Genomic DNA, 12,573 nt, shown 5'->3' with positions numbered 1-12,573 from the left:
CGTCGAATGAGGTAGGTAGGCGGCGCGCCCTGCTGACGTGGATTAGGCCTCTAATAACGTGCCTCTCGCGGTGGGATGGCTCGCGGGGGGAGGGCCTGTCGGTGCGGTGGCGAAGGCGGCAAGCCGAACTAGCAGGAAGCGAGCAAGTTTCCCCGCGTGGTCGGCGCGGGGGCCCACAGCGGTAGGGCGAGAGTAATGGCCTTACCCCGATGGGCTCAAGCGCCGAACGCGCGGGCCTCTCTCCCAGCTCTACCTCGCTCCTGGGTTCCTGGACGTCCTCTCGGGTCCTGCTGCCGCGGCAAAAAGGGCGCCTGGGAGCCCTATAAACCGCCCTATTCATTAAACCACCCAGATTTCATATGTTCATTACACCATACATATGTACAGTATCTTATATATAGTTATTTGCAAGACAACTTGTATAGATCAGTGCAAAGGATTATAGAAGGACATAAAATTTAATTACTGTAAAATAAACAAAATATTCAACTCTAACATAAGAAATAGAAAAACAAGGAGACAAAGACACAGCCAGTTGTAAGACCCTTACAGTCAAAAGAAGACAACAATGGATGTGCTAATTGAACCTCTTTTTGTGTTTGTAATGGATGGGACAAGAATGGTGAAGTAGAAATAGTTCAGAAAGCAAAGAGAGGGCAATAAGTCATGGTCTGGGAGATAACAATGTTAACAATCTGTATACATTTATAAATATTCTGATTTGTAACAGGATTTGTAATTTTTCACTTACGATCATTTGTGAACCAAAGATTGAACTGTTGCTGTCTAAGGAGGCAATAGTTCATTTAGCAGGCAATAGGCAACTGATGTATTGACCTTAATTTATTTATTTATGTTGAGCATGGTTTCATAAAGCAAATGTAGACTACCCTTCCACTTCATAATAGAAAATAATTCCCTTGAATAGGCATAAAGACCTTCAGATGCAGTTATTCCCTCAGCTGCAGGAAAATTATCATCTGCTGGCCATTTTGCTCTCTCTTTTGATTTCCCACTCATCGAGGGAAAACAAAAGAGGTCAGGGCATATATTCTATATAACACCTACATAATCAAGGCTTCCCTGTTGCATAAAGGTAGCCCCTGAGCACATTATCATGCATTTACCATTTATTTTATGGTCCAAAACCATAAGCTAAACCTATCAATTATTATATTGATATTGACTTCTTTTTTCTTTCTTTAATTTTGGAAGATGGAAGCTCCATTAAGCGAAATAAGCTTACAATAAAATATAATCATGTGGAGAAGAATGTTTCTCCTATAGCATTTGCAATCAGTTTTATTTGTGCATGTGTTTTATGTATTTTCCTTTGTATAAGAGAAGCAAAATTTGTATATTTAACTAGAGAAAGATTATAATCAATTAAAATGTTTCCCTTAGCCCACCCACTGCTAGCCCTAAACACCTTAGAGATTCATGGTATTACAGGAAGATCTTTGAGTTACAAGATACGTGGTCTAATACATGTATTTTCCTTTCGTAGGTTTCATGTAAAGTAAATATGCATGGTACATTTATCAAGTAGTATCGGCTTCTCCTTCGTCCAAGAGATAGTTGAGATTTATGATGGTGCTGATAAATTCGCCCAGTTCTACAAAGTCTGCAGTGACAATATTGATGCCACTTTCTCCTGGTTTCTGCGTGCGGACCCAATGCATCATTGCAGGAAGAGCTCTGATAAAGAAAAAAAAAAAAGGATAGTTATTGGAAGGGGACACGAGCAGAGTCTAAATTTTACAGAGCAGGCAGCAGTTTTCAATCAATTTCTCCCTATGTTTATAGAGTGTGTTTAAAACAATTCTTTCCATAGAAACTTGTTTCTTAAGTACATAAAGATTTACCATACTGGGTTAGACCATTGGTCCATCAAGCCCAGTATCCTGTTTCCAACAGTGGCCAAGCCAGATCACAAGTACCTGTTATCAATAAAAACACTCCTATATTGCAGATGTGTCTGATGATCTTGACAATACCATTCACATGTACTACTATCTCATTACAAAGTAAAACATATTTTCATCTGGTATTTATTTATTTATTTATTTAAACATTTTTATATACCGGTATCCGTTTACACATCGTTTAGTCCATAACTCCCATTTCATGGATTATTCTGCAATTGCGTTAACATAACAATCCATGTTATGTGATAACCCTTTCTATAGAAGTTAGTAGGTCTAATGTGAAAAGTGATGCAGTAATCAGATTGATAAATGCTTTCATTTCAATCAATAACACAGGGTTGAAATAAACAGCTATTGGAAAGAAGCTAGATCATTTTTGAAGGGGTTTTTTTTTTTTTTCACAATGGTTAAAAGCTCATGGAGATGTCAGAGCCATTCACAGAATAGAATAAATTAAATTCTTCTGGGGGAGACTTTCTTTGAAAAAAAATTGCATAAGATATATTTAAAAGATATTCTTCTTATAACATTTAGATACATTTGAGAATGCTTTCTGGTCATTATAGCATGCATTGGGTAAATGGTGAAAAGAGATGTGTATGTAACAATAAAAATATTTTTCTAAGTTGTTTCTGCCTTAGAATTTAAAGGGAACATTTTGATGAAACAGACTAAATATGTGCAAAGTATGCTCAATGTGCTATATGTGTGAAACATTCTCCATTTTTAATTATTTGCTTTTAATTTTTTAAAGTCTGGTGAAACACTTTGGAGCTGACAAATCTATTTCCTGCCTTTTTCAACAGTTTCCATCCTCTAGGGGGTAAATTTTAAAGTCATTTATGCACATAAAACCCGGTTCTGTTCACATAAATGGCGGTCCTGAAATAGCTCAGGGCTGAGATCACGGAACAGGACATGCTTTGCACTTTAACGTGATCTGAGCAGAGGCGTTTCGGGGGGGGGGGGGTGGGGGAAGCAGAGCTGGGGTGGAGACAGCACGCACACCCATACTTGGTTTTAAAAGGAGTGCCTGCGCCCATTACGCAGTGCGAGGAGGAGGCGCGACTATGTTTATTTATTTTATTTAATAGATTTTTATACACCGTTGTTTGGACTAGCCGTCACAACGGTTTACATTTCAAAATAAATAACATCCAGTAAAATGTGAGTGAATGCTTTGTGCATGCACCTGCCTGAGTATTTTCAAAGTGACCTTAGAAGTACACTCCCTCCATACTCGATGAAGTCTGCATGCGCAATGTGCATGCAGACTTCACTACTGTGCGCTCTGTTTGAAAATAGCCATCTTAAAGTCTAAGATGAACAGTTTCATGACTATGAAGAAGTTTCAAGATATTCATTCAAGTATCTGCTAAATTAAATTTCAGTTTCTGCACATCCTTATCATGTGAGTCACAATACTGAAGGATAAGCAGTTCAAGCAAGTGAACAATGCACTGCCTAGTAAAGCACAACCTGGGATATTCTAGCAGAAGTCATTTTGGGAGAGGGGGTGTTCTAATTTATTTCCCTTTAAGATTGGTGATACTGTTTAGTGCTTTTAACTTGCAGTTCAAAATGAATACCACAAAAAAAAAAAAATGCAGCCATGTTAATCAATTACATTTCAGTTTTCTCTCCATTAACATTCAGGATGATGGCCCAGATATACTTAGTTTATTTCACATAAACGCAATATGGGAACATCTCTTTAAGACAGGGGTGGCCAACTCCTGTCCTCAAGCGCCACAAGCAGGTCTGTTTTTCAAGATATCCTCAATGAATACGCATGAGATAGATTTTCACACAGTGGAGGATGTGCATGCAAATGTATCTCATGCGTATTCATTGCAGACAGCCTGAAAACCATTTGTGGCGCTTGAGGACCGGAGTTGGTCACTCCTGTTTTAGTACATTTTTCCTATATTATACTCAGTTTTCAGAATGTCTCACAATGTATTCCAGCTCCCATTTAATCCACAGAATAGTAAGTTTCTGTTTGGAATTGAAAAAGTACCATAGGTGCAATGGAAGGCAGAGATTAGAACATTCATTGTCTATGAAGGCCACAGGAAATCTATTTCAATGATTTGATTATTGTAAATTACTTAAATGATAAAACAAATCATCATTGGGCTTGCCTACTTACTCAATTGCAATGCTGCGCCCTGCCATAGAGAGGACCTGGACTTAATACTTGGGTAAGAACTTCCTACTCCCCAGGACAACCGGGACAGGGAATAGAGATATGCATTCATAGTCTATGGTTCAAGGAAAACTGAAATGTCTTCTTTTCCTCAAACCAGACAGAGTACAGTAAGGAAGGAGAAGGAACAATCAAGGTAAAGTATGTTTTCAACCTGTCTATCCCAGCGTGACTTCCTTATTTTTTTTAACCTGAAAGTGAATGAAAACTTTGGGCCGGATTTTAAGACCTGTGCGCGGGCGTAGATTTGTGCGCGCAACCCAGCGCGCACAAATCTACGCCTGATTTTATAACATGCACGCGCGCCGCATGCATGTTATAAAAGCGGGGGTCGGCGTGTGCAAGGGGGTGCACACTTGTGCACCTTGCATGTGCCGAGCCCTAGGGGAGGCCCGATGGCTTTCCCCGTTCCCTCCGAGGCGCCTCGGAGGGAACTTTCCTTTCACTCCCCCCACCTTCCCCTCCCTTCCCTTATCTAACCCGCCCCCCAGCCCTACCTAAATCCCCCCCACCGTTGTTTCTTTATTCACGCCTGCCTGAGCCCCAGGCACGACCGCTGTGCTGGAGGCCTCGGTCCCGCCCCCGCCCCGCCCACTCCCCACCCATTTTTTCAAACCCCGGGACATACGCGCGTCCCGGGGCTTGCGCTTGTCGCCGAGCCTATGCAAAATAGGCTCGGCACGTGCAGGAGGGTTTTTAAATGGTTACGCGCATATATTACATGTGTAACCCTTTTAAAATCTGCCCCTTAGCTTTTAGCGCTTTCCTTTTTGTTCAGTCACTGTTAGATTTCAGGCAGAGTAGTCCCAATTCTGAAGCTCTTTCATACAGTGAAATAAACAGTTTAGAAGAAGATTTATAAAGGAAGAAGAAAGCATGGTGAACTGTTACCTGGTATCACAGGAGACACTGTAGTCTCTCTGTTAACCCCGGGCAGTTATAGAGGGACTTACAAAGCCACAATATTTTATCACAAGAGAGGCCCAATATCGGGGCTGGGGGCTGCATGAGGGGAAGCTTCACAATATTGAATTCTTCCCTGACAAAATATTGCAACAGTATTGTGGCATGATTTTTTATCTCTGTACAAATGCGCAACAAAAAAATTGCACTGCAGTACAGGCTTAATCACACGATGGCAATCTGCCTCAGTTGGGGCCACCATTGTGTGAAAGGACCAAGTGGCCTGAAGCACACTCTCCCCCTAAAATTTACAAATTATCCCAGGGGGCTTTGGAGACCCTGCTACCACCTGGTGAGGCAGCTCTGGCCCCCCACAAGCCAAAAAATGTAACTTTAAAAACGTGTGGCAATGGCCCACCCCCTTTCAAAACCCATCCCCTTTTTCACATGATAGGGCCTAGGTCATGTCACTGCCATTTTGGAAAATGCTGTCGACCGGGCCCAGAGCTTTGGGGATGCTGCAACTTGTGTGCCCTATATATACTAAGGGGTTTGTGCATACTATCATATAAATCACATTGGTGGTGGCACAGTCTGAATGTAATCTGCAGATTATCCTGGTATATGATATAGGATGATCCCAATATTGATCTGTTATCATGCTGTCACACATATCGCACTGCTCGCACCTAAAATGGCCTATCTGTGTCTTTGTCTGTAGACTGGATTATAGGAAGAATTGCTCTGACATCATGATCTTTCAAGTTGCAATACAACGCACATGTCTCTCAGTATAGGATACACAAGTCACAGCATTTGCATCTGATTAAGAGAGCATCATAGCAGGATTGTGAGGCAATGCTCCTAGTGTTCCCCTATTTATCTGTGCAGGACCAGCCTAAACACCTGGTCCACCTTAAATCAACGAAGGAGAGTATGCTCTGCAAGTGGGATCCTGTGGGGCAGGTGGAGCTAAGAGGGCGTAATCAGAGACTTGGGAATAAGAGCTGGGATCCAGCAGGTAGGGATAACCAGACCAGGCCTAAGCCTCCAGGAGGAAGTCAGCTCCTGCAACATAACACTGTCCAAACACTGAGCTGAGACGAAGCAGTACAAACTGAGTAGAGGCAGTTTACTATTGTGTATATAACTGAAGCTGTGAATAAAGATTATGTTTTAAGAAAGACTGCAGCCAGGCTACTTTTGTCTCCAAGCCTGTGGGAATCACAGCTCATTTCAACAAGGATTAATATTCTTACTCCCAATGTACCTTTGGTGAAACACTGCAAACATAAGTTTATGAATTTACAAGGAACTGTCCTTCAAGTGATTCCGTGCACTGAAAGGGGTGGGGGATATAGCAGCATTCCTGAATTACAGAGAACAAAGACTAATTTTTTAACTCAACACAGTTGCTCCATATGGCTTAATGAAAATGTGAACTGGTATACTGAGTATTGATATCTTAGTTCAATTATAAAAGTACACCTTAACGATATCACCAGTTTAATCTATGGGAACTTGGACTCTGTCCATCATCGGAGGTTTTCCCAACATTGAGTGGTTTTTAAATGGCTGCAACACCTCGGTTCTGGTTAGGTCACATAGAGATTCTGATAAGGACAGAAGATGTCTGGTCTTGTAAAATGCACAACATCATATCAACATCATAGTTTTTAGTTGTTTCTTATGCATCTATTTATTTTTATATCTAACTGCAGTCTTTGTTGTCTCTCTTCCGTGTTGCCAAGATCTAACAGGACTGTCAGTGCATCCATGTTTAAAATGACTATGAAATACTGGAACAGTGTAATTGTTTAAAGTATGAGATATATCCATTCAGCTTATATTTATGCTTTACATTGCTAGTTTTTGAATATAGTTGAGATTAATGTTTACTAACATCTAACCCTTATGCCCCTGATGCAGAAGACCATGAAACACTGGAACAGTGTCAGGTGGCAAAAGTACTGAAGCAATGCACATGCTTGATTTTAAGTTGTGCATTTTACTTGCAAAACAAAATGTACATAAATATTCACATGTATAGGACTTATGATCATACCTTTGATGCAGTCTAAGTCAGACTAGCAACACTCCAATAATACGTGCAGTTGGCATCTCTACACATATATGATGGTCATATATGGTTCAAGCACAGGATGTTTGTCATTTTGAGCAATGCACCACAATAGATATTTAATTTATATGCTCATATCAACACTACATAGAAACATGGTTATTGGAGCAACAGACAGCTCTTTATTGCTTATTTTTGAAAACTAAGATAGATGTAAATTGTACCCTGGGGCATTACGATTGGATACATATGATACAGATGGTACAAGTATTCAAGCCCTTCAAAGATGCCACAGAAGATTTAATTTCCACAAGAGCTTTGGTCAATATCCTTGAGAATTTAAGTGATGCTCTGGCAAGAAGAGGGATTAAAGCCAGAGGCTTTGGTACTCATGGATTTCTTGTAACTACAACTAGAAAATAGGCTCAAACCCCTCATCCAGCTAAATCCTTACATGTTAGCCATGCTGTATGACCCATGGACAAAAGGGAGTATTGCCCTCCAGTCCAACATTCTAAAATACTAGATGGAGATGCTGCAGGCTAGAGTGCGGAATGGGACTGCCAGAGACAAATGGGTCCAATGAAGGAAAGAGTGGGCATCTTTCTCAATACTGTCATCACGAGCAGCACCATTTTAACCCCACCTTTATTTGTCACCCTGCATGGCTACTTCAGAGCATGCTCTCTCACAGGCCATAGCTACAGTGGTTAGCAGCAAAGGCCAGCGTCCTCCTCCCCCTAGCACAGTAGACTTCCTCACAAATTTCAGTCATGTGCTACCTCGCAGAGCCCATCAAAGATATGGCCACAAACCTGTTAACATACTGGAAACACAAGGTTGCAGTCTAGCCAGACCTTACCATGTTGGCTGAGCCAACATTTCCTTTGCTGACCACCAACTAGTGTGCCTGATGAATTGGGATTCTCAATGGCATGAGCATCATGAGTCCATATCACTCATGGCTGGCACAAGAGTTGGAGAAAACGTTGGTCTTCAATTCTGTGCACATCCCTAACTGGGTATGCTGTGGAGGCAGTATTCTTAGTTCCTGGAGGGAGGAACTCCCAGTTATCATGAAACAGTGACACCTAATGGCTTATATAGGGCCCATGATTGCAGGATTCCTGAAGGAGCTCTAGCTCATAGCTCCCAGGTCAAGGTCTTTCATGGGTAAATGAGTTGGGAGCGATTTAAAATAGAAAATCACCAGGCTTTTGTGAATAAAGGTTCATGGCACCAATTCCCAGTCTAGTTCAGGAAGCCCAAAGGAGCAGAAGAAAATTGCCTCCCCCTCCAGCCAAGAAAAAATAAACTTCAAGTATACTTTTCTTTGTCAACCTTTAGACAAACCTGGGAACACATAAGAACATTCCATACTGGGTCAGACCAAGGGTCCATCAAGCCCAGCATCCTGTTTCCAACAGTGGCCAATCCAGACCATAAGAACCTGGCAAGTACCCAAAAATTAAGTCTATTCCATGTTACCGTTGCTAGTAATAGCAGTGGCTATTTTCTAAGTCAACTTAATTAATAGCAGGTAATGGACTTCTCCTCCAAGAACTTATCCAATCCTTTTTTTAAACACAGCTATACTAACTGCACTAACCACATCCTCTGGCAACAAATTCCAGAGTATAATTGTGTGTTGAGTAAAAAAGAACTTTCTCCGATTAGTTTTAAATGTGCCACATGCTAACTTCATGGAGTGCCCCCTAGTCTTTCTGTTATCCGAAAGAGTAAATAACCGATTCACATCTACCCATTCTAGACCTCTCATGATTTTAAACACCTCTATCATATCCCCCCTCAGCCGTCTCTTCTCCAAGCTGAAAAGTCCTAACCTCTTTAGTCTTTCCTCATAGGGGAGCTGTTCCATTCCCTTTATCATTTTGGTAGCCCTTCTCTGTACCTTCTCCATCGCAATTATATCTTTTTTGAGATGTGGCGACCAGAATTGTACACAGTATTCAAGGTGCGGTCTCACAATGGAGCAATACAAAGGCATTATGACATTTTCCATTTTATCCACCATTCCCTTTCTAATAATTTCCAACATTCTCCCTTAAATACCACTAAAAATACACAGGTTATGGAAAATCACAGACTTTTGTCCATATTGAGGGAGGGAAATTTCAGACAGATGCTTTAAGAACATAAGAACATAAGAAATTGCCATACTGGGTCAGACCAAGAGTTCAGCAAACCCAGGGGATGGGGTTAGTGCAGTTAGTGTAGCTGGGTTTAAAAAAGGTTTGCATAAGTTCTTGGAGAAGTCCATTAACTGCTATTAATCAAGTTGACTTAGGGAATAGCCACTGCTATTAATTGTATCAGTATCATTGTATCTTCTTGGTGTTTGGATACTTGCCAGGTTCTTGTGACCTGGTTTGGCCTCTGTTGGAAACATGAGTCTCGGCTTGATGGACCCTTGGTCTTACCCAGCATGGCAATTTCTTATGTTCTTATGTCAGACATAAGGGTCCATCAAGCCCAGCATCTTGTTTCCATCAGTGGCCAATAGAGATGTGAATCGTGTCCTCGATCGTCTTAACGATCGATTTCGGCTGGGAGGGGGAGGGAATCGTATTGTTGCCATTTGGGTTTTAAAAATATCGTGAAAAATCGTTAAAATCGTGAGCCAACCCCCTAAAACCCACCCCCGACCCTTTAAATTAAATCCCCCACCCTCCCGAACCCCCCCCAAATGCTTTAAATTACCTGGGGATCCAGCAGTGGTCCAGAACGGCGGCGGTCCGGAACGGCCCCCTCAATTGAATCCTTTTGTCTTCAGCCGGCGCCATTTTGCAAAATGGCCGCCGCAAAATGGCGGCGGCCATAGACAAAAACGATTCGACGCAGGAGGTCGTTCCGGACCCCCGCTGGACTTTTGGCAAGTCTTGTGGGGGTCAGGAGGCCCCCCCAAGCTGGCCAAAAGTTTCTGGGAGTCCAGCGGGGTTCAGGAAGCGATTTCTTGCCGCGAATCGTTTTCCGTACGGAAAATGGCACCGGCAGGAGATCGACTGCAGGAGGTCGTTCAGCGGGGGTTCCGGACCACCGCTGAACGACCTCCTGCAGTCGATCTCCTGCCGGCGCCATTTTCCGTACGGAAAACGATTCGCGGCAAGAAATCGCTTCCTGAACCCCGCTGGACTCCCAGAAACTTTTGGCCAGCTTGGGGGGGCCTCCTGACCCCCACAAGACTTGCCAAAAGTCCAGCGGGGGTCCAGAACGACCTCCTGCGTCGAATCATTTTTGTCTATGGCCGCCGCCATTTTGCGGCGGCCATTTTGCAAAATGGCGCCGGCTGAAGACAAAAGGATTCAATTCAGGGGGCCGTTCCGGACCGCTGCCGTTCTGGACCACCGCTGGATCCCCAGGTAATTTAAAGCATTTGGGGGGGGGGTTCGGGAGGGTGGGGGATTTAATTTAAAGGGTCGGGGGTGGGTTTTAGGGGGTTTTAGTGTACCGGTTTTCCTGCCCTCCCCCTTCCCCCGATTTACGATTTTTTAACGATAAATCAGGGGAATTGGTATTGTATCGTGGCCCTAACGATTTTTGACGATTTAAAATATATCGGACGATATTTTAAATCGTCAAAAAACGATTCACATCCCTAGTGGCCAATGCAAGCTACAAGTACCTGGCAAGTACCAAAAAACTAACTATATCCAATGCTATTGATGCTAGTAATAGCAATGGTTATTTGCTAAGCCAACTTGATTAAAGCAGGTAATGGACTTGTCCTCCAAGAACCTATGCAAACCAGCAGGAAGAAAACAAAGTCAGTCCACGCAGAGGTCGGGAAAAGCAGCGGACAGCAGAGATAAAAGCAGGCCGAGGTCAGGGCAGGCGGAAGACAATGTGGTCAAGAAGGAGTCCAAGCCAAACCAGGAATCCAAATGAAGACGAGCTGAGAATCTGAACCGAGGTCAAGCTGAGAAGTCAATCCAGGAACAGGGCAGGCAGTGCAACAGCAAGACTCTGACGACGAATGAAGATCACAGGACAGGAACGCAGGAACTCCGAAGATGTAGGGAGGAACAGGAACTCAAAGACAAGGCACTGGAATGGAGTCAGGAACAGGAACAGTGAGGCAAACAGCTGCTCCGAAGAGTTTAACCTATTGCCAAGGTGTCTAAGGCAGGGCAGAGCAGGTCTTATGTAGTCAGGGGCGGCTCAAGGTAATCTGCTGCCTGATGTGAAGGATAAGATGGTGCCCTGCCCCCCCCCCCCCCCCCGCACCCCACCCCAAAGGCAAAGCAAAGGTCAAAACTGAGAGGGTCATGGGGAGAAGAGATTCCCCTTGGAGTCTGGCATTTCCAGTGATTGGAAATTACAGAAGGGGGCAAGGAAAGGTCAGAATTCCCAAAGAAATGGCAGACAGTATATTACTGATGATATTTCTTGGATCTGGCAACCCTGCTACACTCCCAGAAACACCTCAACCTGCCTTCCATATTTCTGCAGAATTTGCCCCTCTGGAGAATAGTGGGAAATGGGTGAATAGTGGGGGGGTTAGTGTGTGGTACACTCTCACCAGGGCAGTGCAAGGATATCAGGCGCATTAGGCAAACTTTACATAATAGACCTCACCACACACAATTAAAAACTGTTCATTTATAATAACAGATTGTACATGAAAAAAGAGATTCATAGTCTTCCAAGGCAAAAATATCACAGCAAAATATATATTATTTTTACATGCACTGCATTGGTGCCAGCCAGAAAACTCTGCAACAAAGACATTTGTTATTAGGCCTATTGTAAAATACATCTGATGTGGGCTTGGCCTTCAGAAAGCCATGAGTAAACTGAATAACAATGATAATATAGTAAACCTATTATGATGTATTTGATGTTTACATTATAATCTGCTTAGTTTGCTGTAAGCAGTCTAGAAATATTTTAAATAAATAAATAAACCTCCCATACCAAAACAGCACTAAATGCCAGCACTCAAGCAGTAACAACCCTACCTATGAAAAGACAACACTACAAAAATGACACCAGGTTCTAAAACACCAATACACCTCCTATTAGAAAAGCAAAATAAGCCAGGCTGCTGTATCCCTACACACAAACTACATGCCAGCAGAATACGTCCCTTCGATCACACATATAGAACACAGACGGATCGACACCAAATATAGAATCAAATATAAACAGAAATGTGCAGACAAAAACTGAACTGGAAACTGCATGAAGCCAGACCTGTATGTAGTGCAACAATGGAAAAATAGAAACCCCATCATTCCTCATAAAACAATAAAATCACGAAATATAACATTAATCATAACAGTAAAAATATACTAATAGAAAGAATACATATTTCAAAATGGCTGATGAACAGGACATCAAAACTTTTTTTTTAAATGTTCTACAAAAACCCCCAAAATTGTTACATACACACACATACATACTCTTATACACAACTACAACCTCTCTCTCTC

At 42.4% G+C, this 12,573-nt stretch overlaps 1 protein-coding gene across 1 annotated transcript in view; it reads right to left on the bottom strand.

Annotated features, from left to right (window-relative positions):
* Window positions 1-430: 430 nt before the first annotated feature.
* PLCXD3 (phosphatidylinositol specific phospholipase C X domain containing 3) overlaps window positions 431-12,573 on the bottom strand; it is a 303,638-nt gene continuing 291,495 nt past the window's right edge. Inside the window, exon 3 of the mRNA XM_029578100.1 lies at window positions 431-1,698. Coding sequence (XP_029433960.1) covers window positions 1,542-1,698 — 157 coding nt within the window. The 3' untranslated portion in view covers window positions 431-1,541. The remainder of the gene's footprint in view (window positions 1,699-12,573) is intronic.

Source organism: Rhinatrema bivittatum, chromosome 1 (genome assembly GCF_901001135.1).
Source record: "Rhinatrema bivittatum chromosome 1, aRhiBiv1.1, whole genome shotgun sequence".
NCBI classification, from domain to species: domain Eukaryota; kingdom Metazoa; phylum Chordata; class Amphibia; order Gymnophiona; family Rhinatrematidae; genus Rhinatrema; species Rhinatrema bivittatum.
The sequence above is the reverse complement of the archived record's forward strand: the minus strand, read 5'-3'. Positions and strand labels throughout refer to the sequence as shown.